The 25374-nt window shown below is 36.5% G+C and overlaps 1 protein-coding gene across 4 annotated transcripts in view; it reads left to right on the top strand.

The window, feature by feature from the left end:
* LOC131428211 (protein mothers against dpp) overlaps positions 1–25374 on the top strand; it is an 87654-nt gene that overhangs the window by 39158 nt on the left and 23122 nt on the right. Inside the window, exons 1-2 of one of the 4 annotated variants that reach the window (XM_058591959.1) lie at positions 9449–9625; positions 19616–19778. The exons of 2 other annotated variants lie outside the window; for them this stretch is intronic. In XM_058591959.1, the coding sequence (XP_058447942.1) occupies positions 19760–19778 (19 nt within the window). In that variant the 5' untranslated portion in view covers positions 9449–9625; positions 19616–19759. Of the gene's footprint in view, positions 1–9448; positions 9626–19246; positions 19779–25374 lie in introns of those variants that run through there. One more of the 4 variants, XM_058591958.1, reaches the window with a different exon arrangement.

Raw genomic sequence — 25374 nt, 5'->3', positions numbered from 1 at the left:
GGTAATAACAGAATTATAACAACTGAAGTAATTTATTTCAGAATTATTTTGTAACAAATTTCGAAATATGTTTAGCTGGTAAGCTGTTGAAATAACAATCATCATAACAAAAAAGACTAACGGGAACAAAATCGTTGCAGATTTTTAATTGTTTGTATCACAATTATTATTGAATTTGATATAACTACAGAGGTCCGAAAGCAGAAATTTAAAGACTCTCCCAGAAAGTATGGACGCACTTTGATTTCGCTGTAAATAATTCACATGTCTTGGCGACAAGTTTTGACACTTTTTTCCAATCTTTTTCGAACTGTTGAATGGTTTCGGCTGCCGAGACATGTTTCCTAAAATATGCCTTCGTTAATGCCCAAAATTCCTCAATTGGTCGAAGTTGTGGGCATCTGGTGGATTCATGTCTTTTGGGACGAAGCTGACATTTTTGGTAGTATACCATTCTATCATTCTACCGTTGATTTCGAGTAGTGGCAAGAAGCAAGATCTGGCCAGAAAACAACAGGATCCTTGTGGCTTCGAGTCATGGGTAGAAGTCGTTTTTATGAACATTCCTTGATGTATATTTCGCTGTTCATTGAAGCAGTGGTGATGAAAGGTTTCGAAATCTTACCGCAGCTACAAATTGCTTGCCAGACCACAGCTTTCTTACCAAATTTTGCGACTTCAATCGATGTCTCGGACTGGTTTAACACTTGCCCTTCTCGCACCGTATAATATTGTGGTCCTGGCAAGGATTTGTAATCGAGTTTCACGTAGGTTTCGTCGTCCATGATTATGCATTTCAAATTTCCAGCAAGAATCGTATTGTACAGCTTTCGAATCCTCGGCCTGATCGATGCTTCTTGTTTCAGACTACGGTTTGGTTGTTTCTCCTTCTTATAGGTTCGAAGTTTCAAACGTTTTTTAACACGAAGAACATTTGACTTCGAAGTGCCCACTTTTTTGGTCACATCCCGAATTGAAACCTCCTTCTTTTGCTCGAACGCCTTCAGTATACACACTGAATTCTTATTTTGATGTTCGGTAATTTTTTTTACAGTTTTAATCTGTAAATGGAAATTTTAGCAGAAAAAATCGTTAAATAATTTCATTTTACCGACATCAGTAAAATATGCACAAGTTGTCAGTAATTCCATGATAATTTTGCTGAAAATTTGTTTTTTGTTTTACTGACGTATGTTGTAAACATTGAAATGTCATCACGTCTAAGTCATTCCGAAAAAAAATCACCGATTCTCAGTGGTTAATGAATAAACACCGAAAAAATATGTAAACAGTGCTGAGCCTCAGTAATTTCCACTGAACGCTTTCGGAGAAATTAAAGCCTGTGAAATCCCCCATTTTAAAGTTCAAATAATACTAACAGTGGTAAAGTGCTTTTTTCGGAAAAGTGCATACTGCAGCTAAAATGGACAATATTTTGAACTTACTTGCGGATGAAGAAGTAAAGAAGCTGTTCAGTAAGTACATTACATTACACATTAAAGGAGACATGTTTGCGGACAACTCTGAAGCATTTATAAACTGGAGAAACTGGAGCCTGAAAATAAGTGACGACTATCAATATTTCTTCAAGATACTGGTTGAGTGCTACAATGTGGCGAAAGTCGACTGTCGTCCTTCGGATAAATTTTTTTTTATATTTATATATTCGCTCATGGGCATTGCTGCCTTAACAACGACGGGAGAAAAATTTATGCGTAGTCTTAAGTAATGTATTCAAAAATCATTAAACTTAACATATCACCGAATAAACCTATGTATTATTTTTCGCTGATCCTTTTTAATTTCTTAGTATTTGGTATCAAATACTACAGATTTATATTACTAATTCATAAAATTTAATTTTTACGTTTTGTTTTGCAAATTTTACCGAACTTCGGTATTAGGTGATGAATAAGTCAGTAAATTTTGACAGTTCGTTGTGGCGATCCAGTTTACCAATCATTCAGTAAATTTAAATTTTACTGAACTGTTTACTGACTGTTCAGCTGTTTGAAAGTCAGTAAAATTTTTACCGGCACCCGTAAAATAAGTATAGTGTGTACGTTTATCCAACTGAGGGTTAGCAGGACCTTTTTTCGACCCGTTTTCGGTTTATCCTCAAAGTGTTATCCTCACCGAACTTCCTGATTGCATTTCGCACGGCTTTTTCACTTACTCCTTCCATTTTTGCTATCTTTCTCAGTGACATTCCGCGTTCTGTGCACCATTTGTACACAATTTTTCGACGTTGTTCTGCTGAAAGTTCACGCATTTCGAAACAAACTAATGAAAACGAATAAACAACTGCACAAGTGGTTAGAGAAGAGTGTAAACAACAGGACGCAGCCATAAAAATTGACAGATTCTGAACCATTGCGATTACCATTGGTTTTTGGTTGCGTCCATACTTTCTGGGACAGTCTTTATAACAATAGTTTTAATAAAATAGATAGCAAATTAAACACAGGAAAACTATACCACAGCTAACTTTCAGTATCGTTTCAATTCAAAATTGTTGACTGATTTTTTTATTAAATAAACAATCTAATGAATGATCTAATTTTTTCTTTTAGTGTTTTGAAATTCTGATCATAATATTTCGATATAAAACAACGGAAAAACTCATTTGTTCGATTAATTAACTTTATCATGAGTCTTGCAGATGAAAATAAAACATCATAACTGATTTTGTTATTATATTGTTATCATAAGTTTTAACTTTCAACTGTTTTCATTTGTAAAATATCTCAAAATAACACAAATTGTTATACATATCAACTGTTGATATACTTGTGTTATGATTTTGTTATGTGCATCTGATCGGGTACTCATTGATGTTCTATCGTGCTCTGACATCCAATTTTGTTTATAAAGCAAATAGTATTCTGATACCGTTTGATCGATCCGCCCCGCCTTTATGCAAAGTTTGCTTCAAATGGATTTAGAATTTATAACATGATTTTATGCCGGTTGCAGTAATGTGTTATGTATGTTGTTATCAACCAGACAATTTCAATTTGCTCTGTTTTGTATCATGATCGATCAACAGTTGATAGATCACTAGTGAATTTTATTAAAAGTCTTGGTAGAAGCTCCGACTGTAGCTTATACACATATAATGTCACCTTCGAAGTACGTGTATTTGTACATTCCATCCCATGATTCCGAAAGCATTAGGCTATGCCCTTCGAAATCAGTTATACCGGCATTCCAACCAGTTCCGTCAACATGAGTAGGCCAACGACCAATCTATAATAAAAGTAGTTGAGCGAACCGGTAATTAGCGCGGCTACTTTTCAACGCAGCACATTTGACCATCAGTCATTTGGGTTGTATTTAAATAATAAACCATTTGTCATATCTGGCTGTATTGAGAGCGATTAACTTGCCAATGTCCACCGCAGTGAAGACTGTTTAGCCGGGTATCTCCGAAAGGGCGGTTGTCGAGGCGTCGGGCGCATCGTTGCCATCGATAGGCTGATGTTGGTCATGCTTTCTTCGATATCTCTCGAACGGGACGCGTCCGATCCCGAGATGGAAAGATTCCAGCACGTCCGGTGCCCCGTTGAAGGCGGTCTCCGGCCTGGTTGGATATAATAGCTTACACGGAATCCGTTCGATGCGCGAAACGTGTTATTATGGTAGCATGTGAAATGTACCAATCCTTTTTGTACTGCAATAAGTTACAAATCTCAGCCCGTGAGTAGAAAGAGAAGCATTAAGAAAAAAAAAGCTGCTCGCCATATCCACACAAAACCAGATACAGATTCCCCCTTTTACGGGGATAGCCTTTCTCGCGTGTCCGGTCCATAAACAAGCGTAACGAACGGTGCCCGGCCGAATGCTTGGAGACCTGTTTCGCGAGTGCGCTTATTTTGGTGACGGAGTAGTAGTCCGTCGTTGTAAGGTGCGAGATCCCTGGCGCCACGCACCCAACCAAGCTCATGCTGCAGCAGTAATTATTAATCGAAGCAATTGAGCTTTTCGGATCGCACCGATCTACTGATCTCCGGAAATTAAGTGAGATAAAGTTGAATCGTTTCAAGGGGCTCAGTTTAGCTGGTATGCATATATAGGACTCTTTCGAACCCGGAAGCATTTCTGTTGCAACACCAATGAGTTTTGAAATAAAGAAAATGCACAATGCAGTCTGATGAATATCACCGATCGATGTTTGATGTTAGTCTTCAGGAAACCCCTTTCGGTGACTGTGACTTCACAGTGCATTCGACAAGAAATGTACAAATAACGTACTTTTGAAACGTGTGTCATCACCGTTTTCCTCCTTCCCCTTTCCTAACCCATTCCGGTTGGGTCGACTAGCGTGTTGTTTACAGCGGTTCTTCCACGATTGAACTGCAATGTTGCATTTGCTGACCATATTTGCGCACTTCGCTAAGCGCCAGTTCACATTTCACTGCGATCGGTAAGTGCGGAGCATCGGGTTGTTTCTTGCATTGGTTGGTCCCCTGTTAGGGTGGTGCGTTTCCAGCCCGTCATGTCCGGCAGTCCGTGTGTGTATGTGTGTGTGTGGGATCGATTATGCGCTTTATGGTTGTTTTGTGCTCGCCTAAGTGCGTTTATATTCCTAGCCGTTTCGTTCGTTCACTGTTTTTAAATGCGCATTGGTTGCCTCACACTGCCGTTGTCAACCGACTGCAACTGCATAGGCGTACCGTCATCGCCCGCTGACGGCCGTCTGCGAATTGTGATTTATGCGATTCCGTTCCAACCGACGGCGAGGAGCTCAAACACGCGGCTCAATGTGGACAACAAGAAAAGTTGATCGCCAATGCTGATCGTGTTTTTTTTTCTTTCCGTCCCATACTTTGCTGCAACCCGAGTAAATGCATGTTTTTGTTTGCAAAACTATCGAGTTTGAAATGTAAATACATCTGCCAATCTTAAGTTGGACGGTAAAGTATGATGATTTTAACCTGTTTGACAACTTTATAAACTTAGTTTAGCCATACATTAAGAGTGCACAATAATAAACTGGAAACTGGCAGTTCATTGTCTTCAATTGTAATTATGCAATCATCAATCTCACCAATTAGGAAACTTGTAATTGCTTTTTTCGGTATCACGAAAAATTTGTATCAGGTATTTGAATGTCGAGCCACGTATGCTACCTTATGTTCATTCAAGCTGCATCGACAAGTGTTAAGTCATGTACAGTCTAAGGTTCAGGCAGTTATGATTTATGTGCGGTCGCTAATTTGCATAACACGCGTAATTAGATACAATTTTGTTCGCTTATGAATAGTTGAACTTATTGTAAGTCAAAGCGACCATTCATGTTTTTTTCTTCTTCTATCAAATATCCCATACTTCGCCGGTTTTGTACTGTACTGCGTCTACGGTTCAGTGTTTACCGCTCGTGTAAGTTGTCTAATAGCATAGGTTAGTGCGTGACTAAACGATATGTTTTCTTAATGATCGCCAATCTCCTCCATGCTGATGTAAATTTATTGGATCATGTAGATGAATGTCTGTTAATGCCTTCCGATAGTGGTTCGATTGCAGTACACTAACATAGTTTACACAATTGGCGGGATAGTAAACATTCGTATTTTTTGACGCGAATACATCTTATTTTGGTTTTGGTACTTAACAAAAGAAACAAGGTAAATCCGGGAGAGATGCTGCGTCGGTTATATACGTTATATGCCAAAAAGAGTCAAAAAGGTTTAATATTAACTATTTCATTTGCGTATTATTATTAACTATTGCGTCTCACCCTGGATTTGCATTTTTGTCTTACCCTATAGAAAAGTAATAGAATTGCTGAAAAAACGGCCTTCGAACGGAACCTCGGAGACCCATAGTTTTACATATTATCCGAATCAGTTCGACGAGATCGGAAAATGTCTGTGTGTGCTTTGCAAAGATCTTTTTACCGTTCAATTTTCTCGAAGTTGGTTGAACCGATTTCAAAACACTATTAGTACTATTGGGCCATTGATCAAGTTCGAAGATCAGGTGCCTGTGACTATTGATTCCGGAGATATAATGATATAAGTGACGAAACCGACAAAACGCGTTTTTTTTTCTTCGCGCTCAACTTTCTCGAGGTCGGTTGAACCGATTAGAACAAACTTAGGCTCGTTTGAAAAGTACTATTGGGCCGTTGATCAAGTTCGAACATCAAATGGCAGTGATTTATGGCTTCGAGGATATAATGGTATAAATGACGTATACTCAATACCGCTAAATTTTTCGGATATGGATTAACCGATATCAATAATTTTAGGCTCGCTTGAGACTAAAATTGTGCTGTGAGTCAATTCCGAAGATTATATGGCTGACATTTCAAGTTTTGGAGATATGATCGTACAATTGACGTAATCGACAAACTATTTTTTTCTTTTCGTTATTTTTACGTTTCGTCTTTGACTCATCAGTGCAGAGCAGTTCAAATTGAACTGCTTAGTGCTAAAGTCGGCAGTTCAATTTGAACCGCTAAGCAGACGTAAAGTTTCTGCTATTTACAGAACACTTTTTGCTTTGCAACGGAGTGCAATTCTTTTCTGATGTGCCGAACGAAAACGTGTTTTCGAATTTTATTAGCCGATGCAGGTTTGGTCATTTAGGGGTTAGCCAAATTTTGTGCTAGGGCACATAACCGTTTTTATTATTTTGATGTTTCGTCTTTGACTCATCAGTGCAGAGCAGTTCAAATTGAACTTTCCGAGAATGTTATCCTAGTTTCAAACAGCTATAAGAAATGCCCTTCGCATCGGAAAACTTACGTAGTGTGCTTTTATAAACCTATCCAAGGATGGCTTTTATCGTATCAAAGAACGCTCACTAGCAATTCTTCACACGATTCAATCAGTGCCATCAAAGAGAGACGGATATCATCGCAGCAACAAAAAACCGGCATGTTTCATTTAACATAGAATGGACCCTAGTGCGAGAGCGAATTTCTCTCGATGACCTGTCTGAGAATCAAAGGTTAACACGCTGCTGTAGGGATTCTCTCTGAAGCAACAAACGGTCGCTTATTCTCGTTTCGCGATCCGATTCTAGATGGGCAGTTGATAATCGCGATAGGATCATTTTACTATTGCCGCTTATTCTAACTATGTGCATACAACCTTTGTATAAGTTGTGTCTATGAAAATGTATGTGAATGCTCAACACAAGAGTTTTGAAATATTGCAACCTTGTATGAGAATCATCAAATGGAATCATCGATTCGATTTTCTGCGATAATTGTCAACTTGCGATTCTCTCTTGGTAAATTCCAAACAGCACCGATCATTATCAGACTGTAAATTTTTTTTGAAGGGCCGTGAAATACTCAGAGTATGAAATGGAGCGAAGATATGTAGAAAACTTCTCTCACGGTTCATGCATTGAGAGACACAAGTTCTTGTAGCATTGAAAATGTTGTATACAATATGGATAAATATCGAGCAGCTTCTGTCAAATTATCGGCAATCACCGATGGGAACATAATGCTTTTCATTTGAATCTAAGTTTGTGAAAATCGGTCCAGCCGTTTCTAAAAAATGAGAATGATTTCTGGTTTATAGTACACGATCACTTTTTTCGGTACTTACGGAACCGGGAAGGACGATTTGGTATACCCGAAGTCAGTGTATTTGGTCATCAACTATCCAAACTTATTCAATTGACGAATTATACGGCTAGTTGAAGCTATTTTACTCGGTTTTTCTGTGTCATGTATAAAGACACGAAAATGATTTTTTTTATCATTTTTTACGTTTCGCCTTCGGCTCATCAGTGCGTCAGCAGTTTTGTTGAACTGCTAACGCCACCTAAAGTTTCAACATAAATCGCTGAGCATATTGCACCCAAGCGCCATATTCTTACTAACGTGCCGATAGAAAACGAAACTATGTTACGACGTTTTGGCCGTCAACAGATTGTAGCTATTATGATTTTCGTACCGTACGGGTACCGATTTTGTGCTAAGTGCTAAGATGCTAAGATTTTTTTTACATTTATCAGCCTGTATTTCCGGAACCGAAAATCGGATCCGGATGAAATTCGATGGGGTTCTATGGGATTGTAAGACCTATAATTAGAATCTAAGCTTGTGAAAATTGGTTGTGCGATCTTCGAGACAATCGAGCGCACTCTTTTTTATTGATTTTTTGCCCATTTTATCTCGTTACTCTGGAACCGAAAGTCGGATCAAAATGTAATTCAATATCAGGTTATGTGACTATATGGTCTTTCATTTGAAACAGAGTTGAAGTCATGTTTTTACGTGTTGTCTTCGACTCATCAGTGCACCAGCAGATTATGTTAAACTGCTGATGCAAACCACCGGATCAACATAATCCGCTGAGCAGACGTATCGAAAATTTGGTTAATGCGTAGCAGTTTATAGTCAAAAAACATCCATCCCAACTGTTGCTGATAGTAGCTTGATTTACGACTCTGACCCTTCGGGTCGTCGCATTTATTAGTTTTGTGACCTATTGCACCAACCAACCGCAATCAAAACGCTCGTAAAAATGTTTGCGATTATTCTAATAATAACCACTTAACGATAGTTAAATCACTCCTCAAAACACCATTTCCGCAGACCTGCTGACCCCTTCGCGGTCGTAAAAATGTGTGTTGGAACCCTGGTATAATTTTCGAGTATTATTCTAGCTCATTCATAATTGCGTGCTGGTGTTCAACATACTGAGTGCATTATTACCAGATTACTGCAATTCAGAATTGATCAAATGGTGTAAAAATTAGTTGTTTTAGATTCTAGAGATGTAAGCTTGAAATCGGTAATATTTGTGAAACATAAATTCACACTACATATTTGCTTCAGATTCGATTCCAAAAATGATAAGTTTGTTATGGTAGATCAAGTAATGAGAGAACCCGCTTTTCCAATCGTCATGATTTTTAATTGTAAGCTTGTTTCTTTGGGATTAATTTTTATATCAATCTCTAGAATCTAGCTCCACGCACAAACAACGGTTCAGCTACAAGCCGGGAAAAAGGAATCGATTCATTGGCCGGGGAAGTGCAGCAAATGTTTTTTTATGCAGTCTATTGAAAAACCCACACACGCACCATACCAGATCATTGCTAGCAAGCTACCTTGCCTTCTTCGTTGCAACCGTGCATCGCTGTTTCTTGCAGTACTCAGTGCATACGCGCGAGTCCATTTGAAGCATCATAACATACTCTCGCCTGGCCGCGAATGCTGATGTTGATGTTATGGCATGTCGGCCGAAGAGCGTGCTTCGCAGTCAGCTGTGTGTCGTGTGGCGGACGACGACGATGGCGACGGCGACGCCAGCTGAGGGCTGGTTCTGGCGCACTCGATCAGCGATTTTCGCTCTCGCATGTACCGCCTGTAGCCGCTGGATTTGGATGCTGGGCTTGATGATGTTTGGCTGGGAGAATCGCGCGCGCGCTCGCCGCGTAGGAAATCGACTCCCTAACGGATTGAAGCTATCGGGCTGGATTGGAATGGGCACCGCAGTTTGTTCCCGGCTGCGGCGGTAAGCGGATCGATTAGTCGTCTGCGCGTGAATTAGTTCGCGTTTCGAAGTTTTACAGCGTTTTATCGTTTCGAGTATATAAGTTTGAAACAGTGCCATTCGACGAACGACAGCTGATAACGGTGTGGTGACTAAAAGTGGGTGGAACAGCACACGAATTCTTCGCCGCGATAGGACAACGAGTGGGGAGAGGGTTGGCGTTGGCAGAATTGTAGTTGTAAAACGGGGTGTTTAACATGAAAAGTTCTCTATGTTTGGACAGTGTATGGTACAGTCGTTCTGTCGTTGTTGCTGGTTTGTTTGTTTTGGGTTGTTCTTCACACCAATGTTTGGACGATTTCAAGTTATATTCTGTTTCTTCAGAGTGTTTGGATTTGATCCAATCATGAACAGTTGTTTTCTACTTTCGTCTGGAGGATGAATTTGATCAGAATCAATTTTAGTCAGCGTTACAACGGAAAGGCCGTAACGAGACTCATGTCAAGCTCAACAGGTCATCAGACCAGGATTCTCAAATTCAAGTAGTGCTTTAAAAGCTCACATATCTTAGAATTCAAATATTTACAAAACGAATATATAAAGCATGAGCGCTCATGTCAAGTTCAATCTTTTTATACAAACATTTTTATTATACAAAACTAGAACTAACTTTTGAATTATACAGTGAAAGTTTGAAATATAAAAACCCAAAAAAATGTGTTGTTGATCGCGCGAATATATCGAGTTCTACCGAAAATAACATCACCTTCCTTTTTTCTTGCTCTCTGAAATATGATCAGCAGTTTATACTTTTCAACAGTGCAAAATTACCATGATCAACTCAAGCTTTCAGGTGTTCTAAACTTTTGGAATTAGCAAATGGGTGCTCACCAAGCTTGCTTGTTTTTCGAACACTCGGACGGCGGTTCCGTTGTAGTCCCAGTTCTGCTCAGCAGCTAGAAGAGCATAAAAGAATAATTCCTATGGTCGAAATTCATCATTTCTCCTTGTGCGTTAGACGACAAATTAGATCTATTTGAAGTTTTGCAGTTCATAGAAAAATTAATCCGACCTTAGTTTATTTTGGACCGGTTTAAACCTTCTAGTCCTTCGATCTTGTTTTTTTATCTGGAAGAAATTCTACGATTCGATTCTTCCAGAAACCTTGAACCAGTCCCAAAAAACTATTTGACTTATTTCTTCGATTGAAATTGCTTGTGTACGTGTTGATATAATTCGCACCGCACTGTGGCCGGACAATATTTTTGGTTTCGTTAGTCCCGCCTTGATGAGTGAAAACGTGTTATGACTTAGTATTTATAAAAAAAAAAGTTTTTGTTCAATCCCCATCGTGTTCAGTTCTTCGGCAAGGCAGTTATAATTACCTTGCGTTAGCTACCAGATACCAGCAAGAGAATCAGTTGTAAGATTTACTGTGTGCGCCATTCGCAATGTCATTCGATTTTCTCAGAGATGGCGTGACCGATTTTCACAAACTTAGATTCAAACGAAACGCTATTGTATTTTATCTCGATACGACTTTCGGTTCCGGAATTACAAGGCAATATGTGCAAATCTATGAGAAAATGCGCATCAATTTTCTCGAAAATTTTTCAACCGATTTTTACAAACTTAGACGCAAATGAAAGGTTTTAAAATTCTTTGAAAAGTCTTCGAAAAGTTGATCCAGATCCGACTTCCGGTTCCGGTATTACAGCGCGATTAGTGAAAATATTCAATTTCGCGAGTATTTTTCCACAAGCCATGGCGATACGAGGTGCACATTTTTATAAAATTCACTGGTAAATTCATCTAGTTGGCAGATCTTGTTAGTTGGAGGATATATAAATCTAATTTGGGACTACTAGTGCCCGGTTTCCGCTTCCGAAAGCACCGATAATAGTGAAGAAAATCTCCTGAAAAATTGACTAGTGAGAATTAGCCCAGAGGACTAAGTGTTCTATATCATTCGACACAGTTCATTGAGACTATGAGACTTTCATTTGAGTCTAAGTTTGTGAAAATCGATATAATTATCTCTGAGAGATCGGTTGCAATTTTTATTATTTTTCACCTTATAATTCCGGAACTAGAAGTCGGATAAAATTTCATACCAATCCGTATCTTTCATTCCAAGCCTGCGAAAATTGATTTCCGACAAACCGAAGTAAGCTCCATTTCGGAGTCACTACTCCCGAAAATGGAAACTGGGAACTAGTAAAACCGTAATGTGTTTGTTGAGCCATTAACTAACAAGATGCGCATCTAGAAGATTTTTAAAACCAGTTTTGTAGAACCAGCTACTTGTTCTATGGTCACTAGGGTGCCAATCGATTGATTGTATGGAAAAAAAAGAGATCATCAAATTTCACAGACCGGTAGTGCCCAAAAGTTATAGTACCTCACAAAAAGTCTAGGGTAAATGTGAGCCAAATCGGACCATAGGAAAAGGAACCCGCCGGTGGTTAATGTAGTCCAATATCCACTATTGGAAAATCGGAAATTTACGAAATCAACCAATTTTGTCTGAAGCCAGATGTTTTAGAATATCCTGAAACGTCGAGATTTCTTGTCATCTAGAAAAAAAATTATTGGAAAAAGTTGGAACTAAATCCACAGGAGAGGGTTTCACAGCTTGAAAAATTTGGTTCAAGATTCAAACATTTTGAAAATCAAAATAAAATTTTGGGGATGTGATTTTCCGATATCGAAGAACTCATGGTCCGATTTAACTCAAATTTTGCATAGGGACTTTTTTTTAGATGCTAAAGCTTTTGGGCATTGCCGATTTGTGAAAATTCAGAGATAACCGTTTTTTGGCTTGTCACTTATAAAAAAATTCAGTGAAAATGAAATTTAAGACTCATTGCATCCTCAAACGAAAGAAGTAACAAGAAAACATCCTCTGTTGAACACTTTAATTTACATTGCTGAATGAGAGACCTATATTGAAGAGAAACTGGATGTGTGAGAGTATATGCTATCGAGCAGACCAGGGCTGACATTATGCATCTCGAATCGAGTTGCTCGAAACGATTATTTTTGAAGTCGTTTCGACTGAACTGAGGCATTATGTATCGCTTTCGACCTCGTGATCGAGATCCTAACAATGTGGTACTAGATTTCGACTGACGCTGCTCGAACTGTCATAACCAGAGATGCCATTTATACAGATTTATCTGTATTATACAGATTTTTACATGCGCATACAGATTTAATACAGAGTACAAATTTCTTACAGATTTCTTAAATTTAATACAGATTTATACAGATTTCACCAAAAGTATTATGGAAATAATTAAACTATCTATTAGTATTTGAGCTATCTATTAGTATTTGATTGCAATGACGAGATAAACGTTTAGGAATCAACGTACAAATCACTTTTCAAAATATATATATTTTGTGCAGATATTTAAAGAAGAACACCGAAATCCATTTATATTAAAATTTGTAACTAAATTGAACTTAAAAGTTAGTTAGTCATGAAACATTATTGCCAGACTGACAGTTGTATTTCCTGACTCGACGTTGCATATTGGGTTTTGGAAATCCATCTCAACTTATGAAGTGAACATTTTCAAATTAGACAAGCATATGTTGTTGATAGGAAAAAACTATAAAATTTCGTCGATGAATATAATATAAGATATGAAATTTAATCTACTACTCTATAGCCATAATCTATTGGAATAACACCTTTTAACATAATTGTATTGTAGAAATTTCATTTTATTAGCGAATACAGATAAATACAGATATTTTATACGAATCAATACAGATTTTCTATGAAAATATCTGGCATCTCTGGTCATAACATACATAGGTAAACAAACCCATATACATTGCAATCATGAAAAAAATTAAACTGAATTATTGTTCGAGTATTTTCGATTACATTTATTCAGTTCAAGTACTGGAAAACAGCAAACTGTTTGTAATACTGCGGTTTTAAGTTGCCGCACGAAATTAACATGAACACATTTCTGAAATTTAAATCAAGAAGCAGATTCGTTTCCACTCCATTTGAAAACGTAAAGAATTTTTTCAAGCGTGTTCTTGTACACAATTTATCGATGAACTTTTGAAATTATAATAAAAAAAATCTGTATTTTTCATGTATTGTTTCAAGTCTAATACAATTTACGTCATCCATATGTGTAGTTTTAATCGAAGGTTTTTAGGTTTTGCTGCTTTCTTTGTAGTATTTTATCATATTTATTAGGAGCTAATATACCAGGAGCAACCCATTCTTTGTAGTCTTCATAATCTATTTAGGTACTATTGAAGAGTCAAATACACGCTAATAGCACGAGATTGTGATGCTTTTGGAATATTCTAAATACTTTCAAGGTGTTTGGACAAATTTTTCAATTAACTTGAGTTAGATATATGGGTAAAAACATTATTTGCTCATTGTTATCGAGCGAATAAGCTTTTTCCTACAATCCGTTTGAGCGACGTTTTCATTCCACAGGATTTTATTACAAACTACAGTTACTGGGCATAGGTTAGTTTCGACTTACTTTTGTTATTTTAAGTAAACACCACGTAGCTTTCAATTAATATGCTTTCTAAACATTTCGACTTGTACATAATATGCCAAACACACAAAATATATATAACGATATACAAAACAATGCATTAAAATAAAGATTATCAATACTAATATGTTTATGAAAATCTAAGATGTTATCGATAACTACCTAAATAAAAAAGAAACGTATTCGAAAACTCATAGTCGATAGTAATAAGGCTTTCGACCATTTCTTATCGAGTTCAGTCGTTTACGAGCTCGATTGTTTTGGTTCCATAATGCCAAAACTTCTCGATAATCTAATACTTCTTCGAGTGAAGTCGAACGAAGCTCGATGATCGACTTCGAATCGAGAACCATAATACGAAACGTGGTCGATTCGATAAAATTTCAGTCGAATCGAGATACATAATGCCACCCCAGCTCTCTTGCTTTGTACATTGCCTGTGCACTAAGTCTCAGTTAACACATGAACTAAGCAATGCAATGTACTACAGAATGCGAAGTAAGGTCATACAGGCAATGTTTTCGGTGTTTTTTCAGCGTAGGCTTACAAAATCATTTTTAAAGATAATGTTTGCATTCCTAGACCAAATTTGATCTCATTTCAAAAATATTTCAAACATTGTATAGCATAAATTTTGCATTTGTGCCCATTTTTAAATCGTTGAATTTTTATCTTGATAGTTTGCACTGTGTATATATCCTAATAAAACTAAAAGCAATGTTCATTAAATTAATATTCATCGGAACTAAAAGTTATGAATCTAGTTTTCTCATAGGCACCTTCAATATGAGAACCATTCTTCAAACGCTAATCTCATAAAAAATAGTTATCAGCTTGCGCACATATTCATGAACTAGTGAACGAACAAAGCAGCTTTCTTTGCTTGGGTTGCACTGTGAATTTTATCCGACATACTAGTTGCTTCAATTTGCAAGCCCTGATCCTAAGCCCTTTCATTTGGGCACAAGTTTTATGAAATCGGTCCAACCATCTCCGATGTCAACAGGGATTGTATAGCCGTCCTTTATGAGAAAGGCTAAACAATTAACAACGGCATTTCCAGTTAGAAAATTACTGGATGAAAATAAGATTGGTGAATCGTGAACGGTTTTCGCCTGTTAAGCCTTGGTTAAATCAAGACCTAGCATAAGACTAGCAACAAAAATGGAAATTTTCACTGTTTTCATTCACATACAATTTAATATGATATGTCGGCTTTTTTTTAGCTTCGAGGGTTCTTGGCAAATGAATAAACATTTATACACGATTGTTTTGGTTAATTCATAACTGTTTTTAGTAAAAAATCAAGTGGTCATTTATTTACAATATTCGTACTCGAAGGAAATACACTCAACACAATCTACACACTTAAAAATTTTCGCAGAATTCGGTGATTTTTTGCCGAATTTTTAATAGCTGAACGTTCGGTATTTGAATTGATTACCGATCGTTCGGTAATTGCTGAGCTGTCAAATAACTATAGAATACTGTGAACCAAATGGATCTAACGGACTGTTCGGTATTTTTTTGTGTTTGTTTTCTTTTTGTTAAAATGCTGAATTTTCAGATTTCAAAAAACAACACAAATTTTCAACTTACGATTAGGTATTTCGGACTCGGATGTTTTTCTCACATTAATGAGTGAAGAAAATTCTAACCTATTGTGGTTTTGTTCCACGAAAAATTTAAAATAATTTTACCATACGAACAGTATGGTTTTTACTGTACTTAAGATTTACCGTATGAATTGTATATTTTTTTACAGTAAAATAAAACTCATGTTTATTCATTATTTTTACGTTTCGTCTTTGACTCATCAGTGCAGAGCAGTTCAAATTGAACTGCTTAGTGCCAAACTCGGCAGTTCAATTTGAACCGCTAAGCAGACGTAAAGTTTCTGCTACTTACAGAACACTTTTTGTTTTGCAACGAAGTGCAATGTCTTTTCTGACGTGCCGAACGATGTTGTAAAATTGTAAAATTAAACCCATGTACCGAAATATCAGTTATTTCTATTGATTACCGAAAGTTCTTGTCAAAAATAATACCGGATAAAGGAATTAAATCTTAGCGTATAAAATCAAAGAAACTCGAAAATATTGCCCTTTTGAGGACTAATAAATCGGGAGTGGGTCATTTCGCTGAAAGCCATTTTACCGAAAGTCGTTTCGCCGAATGGGTCATTTCGTCGAAAGTAGTTTCGCTGAATAGGTCATTTCACCGAAACGTTCATTTCGAATACATAACAAATTTATTAGAAAACTGCAAATCTGATTATTCATAAAAATATCTATTTGGATAATTTGGAATCTTCTGGATAATTGATGTGGCACAGCCGAAGCGAAGATGACTCAGCGGCACAAAGCCGCCGAGGCGACGCCAGCTGAGTCGGAAACGGCGGCCTCTTACATACAAACCTGTAACCGGCTCATTTGCCCGGTCTACTCAAAGCTAGCTTTGTTTGCTTCAGTTAGGTCCAAGCGGTAGCGTGATCGGATACCATACGAACAAAACGATGTGACGAAGCCGCATTAGATATTTTTGCCTGGTAGATACACTAATAAAGTCAACAAGTTTTTTGAGAATTCCGTTATGAGGATCATGATTAAACCTACAAAAATTGTTCAAGTCATTCTGGATTATTTCAGAAGTACGGGAATAAACATAATCATTTTTCATTTGTCTTTTTTCAATCAATTCCAATCACAGTAATTAGACTAATGAAGAATTTTGCGAAATGGCCCTTTCGGCGAAATGACCTTTCGGCGAAATGGCTTTCGGCGCAATGATTTTCGGTGAAATGACTCGGCGAAATTACCCTTTCGGCGAGATGACATTCGACGAAATGACTCTTTCGGATATTTTCTTCCATTCAAAGAAGCAAATCTGTTATAACAACAAAAACGTGACTACCGTTTATGTTTCTGACATTACTTTATCGTTTTTCCTTTTATTGTTGAATAATTGTATCCGGTTGCCATCTGAAAAAAAAAATCCTTTAAACTATCAGTAAAATTGATATTTGTTATGAGATTTCGAGAAATCCAAAGAAATATATTACGGACCATTTCCTTTCATTTTACTTAAATGATCAGAAAACTTTTAAATGTCAATACTTTTTATCAGTTTGTTAATTTTCAATAAATTAAAACCACATCACTGAACAATTCGGCAAAAAAAGTATCTGTTCAAAGATCTTGTTTGAAAGAGAAATTTTTTATTAGTAACATTCAAAATAGTATCCTTTTTGTGCAAATGCCGTAAATAACACATTTTTTCACAGTTTTTTTTTGAAGACGACACGATTTGCTTCTAAATTATAAATATATTTTGCTCACTTATTCTTAATCCACCTAGTGGGGAAGACAATGCCTTTCTCTTGTCATTCAAACATTCTCATTATAACATATTTTTTTCCTTTCTCATATAGAAAGGCTATACAATCACTGTGAAATCCTACTTTTGAACTGAGGCCCGTAGGGCCGAGTGTCATATACCACTCGACTCAGTTCGTCGAGTACGCTAAATGTGTGTGTATTGTAACAAAAATATGCACTAGATTTTCCCGGAGATGACTGGACCGAAATTCACAAACTTTGCTTCAAATAAAAGGTCTCTCTTGATCATATAGCCTGCTATTGAATTTTACCTGGGTCGAACTTCCGGTTCAGGAAGCAACGGGTTAAGTGTGCAAAAATGAAAAAAGTGCACTTGATTTTCACAGAAACCGCTTAACCGATTTTCTTCAACTCATTCAATTTATAGACCTTAAGGTCCCATAGCCTGCTAGTGAATTTCATCCGGATACGACTTCCGGTTCCGCGATTACAGTATAAAAATTTCATTTTCAGAAGCGTTTTTTATAAATGACACGGAAAAATCGAGCTAGACACATTCAAATAGTCGTGTATTTTTTCAATTAGTTCTGATTAGTTAATCTCCAAATTCATTGATATACTGGATCTTCGTACCCGGTTCTGGAAGTACCGGAAAACTACTTGTGAGCTCCAAATCGGAAATCATTCTAATTTCTCAGAAACGGCTAGACCGATCTTTGTACACTCAAATTCAAATGAAAGGTATTATGTTTCTATCAGTTAATGAAAAATTTTATCCAGATCAGGAACTCTCTCCATTTTCTCAGAGACAGATGAGTCGATTTTCACAAACTTAGACTTAAATCCCAGATAACCAATAAACACATGCTAATGTCACATTATGAAAGCAAATAATTGCTAATTGACACTTCTATTGCTCTTGTGGCTGATTTAGGACCGACTTTGGAAAAATGAACGGCTATTCATGGATAATGCTTATTTATGACAGGTGAGCGTTCTGAAAGCTGAATTCTGATTGGTTTACAACAGATGAGCTTTCAGATTGCAGACATAAGGCTATCAGAATTGTGCTCATAAAGGGCTATTTTACTGCTATTATTAGTGCTTACTGGTTACCGGGGATAAAACGGGTCTACGTCTATAAAAATAGACTGCTTTTGGCTTTTGTTCGTAAATGACTTCCGGTTCCGCAGCAACAGGATGAGATGTGTTTAAAATTTAAAATTGTCATTTAGAGCAAACGAAGAATTCTTATTAACTTTAGTCAAAACTGTTAAAATTTGGAAAGGTTATACTAGAGTATGCCCAAACAAACTTCTTGGTTCTAATTCAATACTCAGAGATAGGTTCTTTTTGAAGAATCTTCTAATAATATCAATAAAAACATTGGTTATATGAGATAAGCATTATAATACCACTAGGTGGATTGAAACAGATTTTTGACATAAATTAGGGCTGATAATTTATAACAAAAAACCATTCAGATTGATCCGGTTAGTTAACAAGAACGAGCTTTAGCGCTTATGTGACATATCGGACAACATTTTCGAAACCAAGAGTATCAGCAATGATACATTTGAACTTGATCATTGGTAACATTCTGATATAATGTGTAGATAGAAAAAAACGAGGTTTGTCGGTTACGTCATTTATACGATTTTATCACCAGAATCGACAGCAAATTCATCTTCTTACTTGATAAATGACCCAGGTAGGTCTCCAGAACTTCGACCAAAAGTCTGTTTTTTTCATCAATTTTAATACCTTTCTATAGAGAAAGGTAAAACGAATTGAATTGTTTCAAATTTCTGGACGAAGATTGAACCTTTGAACACGATTTTATCCTCATAAGTTTTGATTACGAAAACATTCCTTAGGCTTTCCCGATTACAAACACTGTTAAGCGAAAAGAACATCTGTTTCGGTCATCGCTTTTTACCTTCGTTAGAAGCGTCTATCATAAGCAAACCTGAATCTAGAAGCAAATAATCACTGAATAAATATTTCTAAAGAACGAAAAAAAATCTCAGCGGCAATCAACAGGAATATATACCTAGCTACGGGGAGAAAAATTTTGCGATAGGAGAAACACTGCTCCTCAACACTGATGTGATTGTATTGTAAACATCGGGGATTACTATATGTATGTGATTTCATTTACCAAACATTGGGAGTGGATAAAAAAAAATCGAATATAAACCACAGAAAAATCAGCAACAAACAGCAGCGACCTACAACGCGGTGTCTTTCTATCTATCGGGAAAAGCGGTGAAAACAAACGAGAATTATGCTGAGGTGCTATCGAGTGTGAGACATAAGAAACTAGTTATAGCTTGACTCGAGTAGCTTGGGAGTGGAAAAAAGCAGCTTGGACGTACGCCACTGGCAACAGGAATTCATTCGATGAAAAATGGCAAATTACGCGAATGGTTAGTGGTGATGTATTAGACATATGATGATATATCGAAGCGAATGAATGGTTGGGATTCGCTGGTTTGTTTGTTCGAATGATTTCTGCTCTTAAATATAGTGAAAAAAGGTGTTCAAACAGTCGGAGGAATAGAGCTTGATAAAACGAGTGTTGGCAGCGGAATATGTTTTAATGTTGATTCACTTGTGCTGTCGCGTAACAGATAGAACTAGAAATAAAGTTGAAATTCATTTTTTTTTTTCGTTGTAAATTGTGGGATTCTTGCTCGTTGCGTTTTATTGAAGTATTGAAAGATTGATCTGTGCTGCGATTGTAGATATCATCATTCTAATAGCTCTGGTTCGCACTGATTCACAGTGTAAATAAAGGAGACATAGATAAAATGACTGTCATGTTCATGAACGCAAAAAGAAAAAATGAAATCTGCAAAAGTCATATCTAGTGTAAATATTATATTAAGTTTGCAAATTCCATCAAGTATTAGGGACGGCAGAATTTGATCGTTGATATTCTGTTCTGAATAAAAGATGTGTTTGTTGTCGTTTGTGTCTGAGTCTTTTTTGCCATCAAGATGGACGGTTTGTTTGGTTTTGACGAAACGAACTAATATCAAAATAGCATGTGATCAGCTCTAGATATGAGTAGCAACTGATCTGACCTCACGTACTCCGATTTGGATGAAACTTGGCACACGTTTCTGTATAGCAAACCCTTGGCCGCAACTGTAATGTAGCGAAAAACCCACCTTTGGATTTTTGTGTGAAAATAAGTAGCACTTTTTACCCAATATTCACCCTTCAGTTTGTTATACGGGCAGAGATTCCACGTTAAAAAAAAATCTGTGCGTTTCCGGGAGAAAAAATTGCCAAAAACTGGCATCAACTGACACTGAAAAAAAAAACAAATCCCATTTGTTTCTTTACGTTTCGTCTTCGATTAGACAATACATTGAAAGCTCGTGTATAGCAACTTGAAGTGTCAAGTTTAACCCTGCTCAAGTGAACTTTTGTCATTACACTGGGGTGGAATGTCTTTACTGGCATATACGACTTATCAGTTGATTATTTATAAACGATTTGTTTAACGTAAAGCGTAGAAAACTGGTATTGCATAGACGGAAATTTTGTTAATCAGGTGAGATCTTCAAAATCTGGCAAAAGATCTGTTTTTTTAGAGTGTCTGTCGAAATAAAAAGAAAACTGAAACATTGGCAACTTTGAATACGGGAGAGAAAAGGCGGTAATATAGAAGATTTCAAAAGATACCAACGATTGATTTTGTGGTAGCACGAGAGCCGAGAATCATCAGGATTGGACCACCAGTTGAAATGGAACGACCCTACCTTAGACTCGAATGACAAAATGTTCTAAGCAAGCATATTAAATTTGAGAATAAGTATACCAAACATTTGCAAAATTCTTAGCAAAATCCCAAGGTAATATCGGAAAATTTTTAGTAAAATTAATTAAAAAATTCTTTGGTATCTTTATCGTTTTAAGTGGACCAAAATCACGACGAGTTTACGACTATACAGCTGACCACAAAGCCCTTTTTTAGTGTGAAATGATCAGTAAAATCGATTCCATGTACACTGAAGTCTTTTTTATGCGAGTTTACATACCGCATAAAAAAACGCATAAAAAACCGCATAACTCTGAAAATTCGCATAAAAAAACCGCTAAACTCTAAAAATTTTCATAAAAAACTGCATAATTCTGAAACTTTGCATAAGAAAAGTCGCATAAAAAACCGCATAAAAAGACCACATAAACAAAGACCTTAGCAATTCTTTTTTATGCGAATTTACATACCGCATAAAAAACGCATAAAAAACCGCATAAAAAAACCGCATAACTCTGAAAATTCGCATAAAAAAAAACGCAAAACTCTGAAAATTTGCATTAAAAAAATCGCATAATTCTGGAACTTTGCATAAAAAAAATCGCATAAAAAACCGCATAAAAAAACCACATAAACAAAGACCTTAGCCATTCTTATTTATGCGAGTTTACGAACCGCATAAAAAAAACGCAAAACTCTGAAAATTCGCATAAAAAAACAGCAAAACTCTGAAATTTCGCATTAAAAAAGTCGCATAAAAAACCGCATGAAAAAAGACCGCATAAAAAAGACCTTAGTGTATTTAGAAGGACCGCACAAAACGCTATTATGTTCATTTTACCCCAAGATCACTTTTTGTACTGTATTTTATTCAAGCTTAACTATATAACATAAAATCGAAGTACTTGCAGAAGAGCAAATAGAGCGTTTCTGATGTAAAAAAAAATCTAAAAATCTATTGCACATAGTTTTAATGACATTAGCAAACTCGTTGTACCGTTGTATTCCTTTTTATTTCTAGTTATAATATTCAGTTGAAATATGATCTACAATCCAAAAGCAAATTCAAAACGATCTATCAATGTTGGTTCATATTACGTACAAAACATCTGCGATCCAATTAAGTACAATGGGAGTGACAGTAGTAGCCTGTTTAACCCACTTTACCTCAATTTTTGACGTAGGACTACGTCTTTCTTTACTATGCTCACCTGGGTGCATTTTCAAAATTTCACAACACGACAGTATAACGAAATTACTCATCTACGCCAAGACAGTGGAGCTACACCCGGCATTATTCAACTGCTTTGTGCTTCATTCAATGGCGAATATGAGGTTCCGTTCCTCAAGCCTAAACGCAGAAAAAAACAACAACTAGTTCTTTTGTGAGCATATCTACTGTTGGACATTTAAAGTGTGAGTTTCGCTTCAAACTAGAGCGATTGCATCAACTTGCTGATAGTCGTTTGCATTGGAGAAAAAGAAAACGAAAAGTGTACAACAATTTAAAAAAAATATACAAAATCAGTCGTTTTCATGGCTCTAAATGTTATCCAAAGAACTATATAGATTACTTCTTTGCAAATCGCAGGTGAAAATCATCTGTTTAGTGCAAATCTTGAATAATTTGATTAGCTTTGTGCACTTTTCGCTATGCGAAATTTACACCAAACGAACGTTAGTTATCATTTTGCTGCATCGCATCAGAGCTAAGTGTTCCGAACAGTGTTTAATATCGAAGAGAATTCTACAGTTTGGTCCTTCTGAATGCCAAAAATGAAATTGAAAATGAAAGCATTTTGATAGTTTCTTTTACTGAAATATGCAAATCCGAAACGACATAATCGACATCAAAATTCTATTTGTTGCTACAATTCTACAATTTGGTCCTTCCTATAGAATTCTGCAATTTGGTCATTCTGGATGCCCAAAATGAATCCCGTACAGCATTTTGATAGTTTCTTTCGCTGGAATATTGAGATAAATGAAATATTGGAATATATGAGCGATTGCATCATCATCCAGCTGCTGGTCGTTCGCATTCGAGAAAAATACACCGAAATGTGAGCGGCATAGAAAAATCAATTGATCGGCCATTCTAAGGGTACCATTAGAATTATTATTATTTTTTTTTTTTTTGATTATAGAGGTTTTAACATTGTTGTCATTCACCTCTTCGGGCCAGAAAAGTTTTCTGACCCTATGTGCGGGATTGGGAATCGAACCCAGGTGGGCAGCGTGAAAGACATCGACTTACCCATCACGCTATACCCGTTCCCCAGAAAAATTATTTTTCTAATTTTTAATTAAAATTAATTATCATTAGAATTATTATTATTAGAATTATTTTTCTAATTTTTAATTTAATTTTAATTTTAATTATTTTAATGAAATAATTGATATAGTAAACCGTGCAGAGTACGGACTGCGTATTAAACGAATGCAAATAACACATTCAGTTGCTTTGAGTTTAAGACAAATGCAACGAGTTGTGTACACATAATAGGAATGACAGTACAAGCCCGTTCAACCCTTTATTTTATAAATTGTATCGCTGGGTGAACTTTCTTTGGTTCTTTTTGAACCAGAACCGAAACGTATAACTATTTTGTTCAACCATAATTGGTCCACACACCGATCAGTAGAACTTTTATTTCTATAAATTCATGGAAGAAGATGACTTGGGGTAAAACAGGATACAGTTATTCGCGGTCTAGCTTATTAAAAACATTCCATTTATCGAACTCCGATTAGTCGAATTCATTTTATTCAGAGTCTTGTGTTATTGTATACTATGTGCCAAATTGTGTATTACGCGGAAGTAGTTGTCTTAGTAGCAAAAGTTGATTTGTAGGTTCATCACCTCCGTAAAGTAGAACCTTATCCGAATTATCTCAAAGAACAGGTTTAATGAACTAATAACTAATCCATTACCGGGACCTATTATTAGTGATATATTATGAGCAAAATGGTTAAAATCATGAAAGTTTTTATGGGAAATAAGTTATTACTCATGATATGAATCATTTTGCTCATAAAATGATGAGTAATAGACATGATCTCATGAGAAGACATGTTTCATGATTTTCATAATTTCTTGATCATGGTACTGGCAATGGATTTGTGTCCGCACGATTCAGGTCCCACTGGAGCTGGCTACTCGATCTTCATTTAGGGGTTAGCCAAATTTTGTGCTAGGGCACATAACCGTTTTCATTATTTTTACGTTTCGTCTTTGACTCATCAGTGCAGAGCAGTTCAAATTGAACTGCTTAGTGCTAAACTCGGCAGTTCAATTTGAGCCGCTAAGCAGACGTAAAGTTTCTGCTACTTACAGAACACTTGCTACTTACAGAACACGTGCCGAACGAAAACGTGTTTTCGACTATTTCTGGCCGATGCAGGTATGGTCATTTAGCAGAATTTACCCGATCTTTCCTATGGCTACTCGTACACCAGCCAGAACCGTGGGGAGCCTAAGGACCACTATGGGGTCTATATTACATATTATCCAATCATTCACCAACCAAGATTTGGAAACAAAAGATCAGTGGCGTCTCGTGACAAAATTGACTAGTTGTGCACTGCTTATGTGGTATGATATCAGATGTAACAGTTCGATGTTAGTGAAAACTAAAGATTTTGGAATGGAGATTCGCTTGTGTTTTTCAATACAATGGAATATCAATATACAAGAAGAATTCGGTCCGATGTAGGTTGAGCAAATCTGTCAATAATTTCATCTTTTTTCAGTTTTTAACGATATCAAACTAACGAGTGTATCGAAAATAAGCTATCCACAAATTTTTCTTTCAAATTATGATAAAAAACGATATTTTATTCAAACTGAAAAATGATCCGTTATTGTACGAGGTTAAACTTGAGCATAATGAAAACCGGAAGAAATTTAAGTGATTCCTTCATGATTTTTCGAACTTTTGATCGAACGCTCTTCATCATGTTCCGGACAAGTGTTGCATCGCATTTTTTTGACGCTTGAACAAATTTTTTTTCAATTCCAGCATGTTCCCAGCTGCCTTACCAGTCTTCTTGAAGACCCTTTTCACGATTGCCCAAAGCAAAGTCTTGGCATTACATTCCTTTTGTGGAATTTGGCCTTTCTGTTTCAACAGATTTCGCAGCCGATTCTTAGTGTACAGAATCATTGCATGGCTAGTACTATGGATCCTACTAACACTAAGAATCCTTCCAGGTCGGGGCTCGAACATACGACAACTGGCTTGTATGACCAG

The sequence above is a fragment of the Malaya genurostris genome, chromosome 2 (genome assembly GCF_030247185.1).
Source record: "Malaya genurostris strain Urasoe2022 chromosome 2, Malgen_1.1, whole genome shotgun sequence".
NCBI classification, from domain to species: Eukaryota; Metazoa; Arthropoda; class Insecta; order Diptera; family Culicidae; genus Malaya; species Malaya genurostris.
Note: the sequence above shows the minus strand (reverse complement) of the source record. Positions and strands in the feature narration are given on the sequence as shown.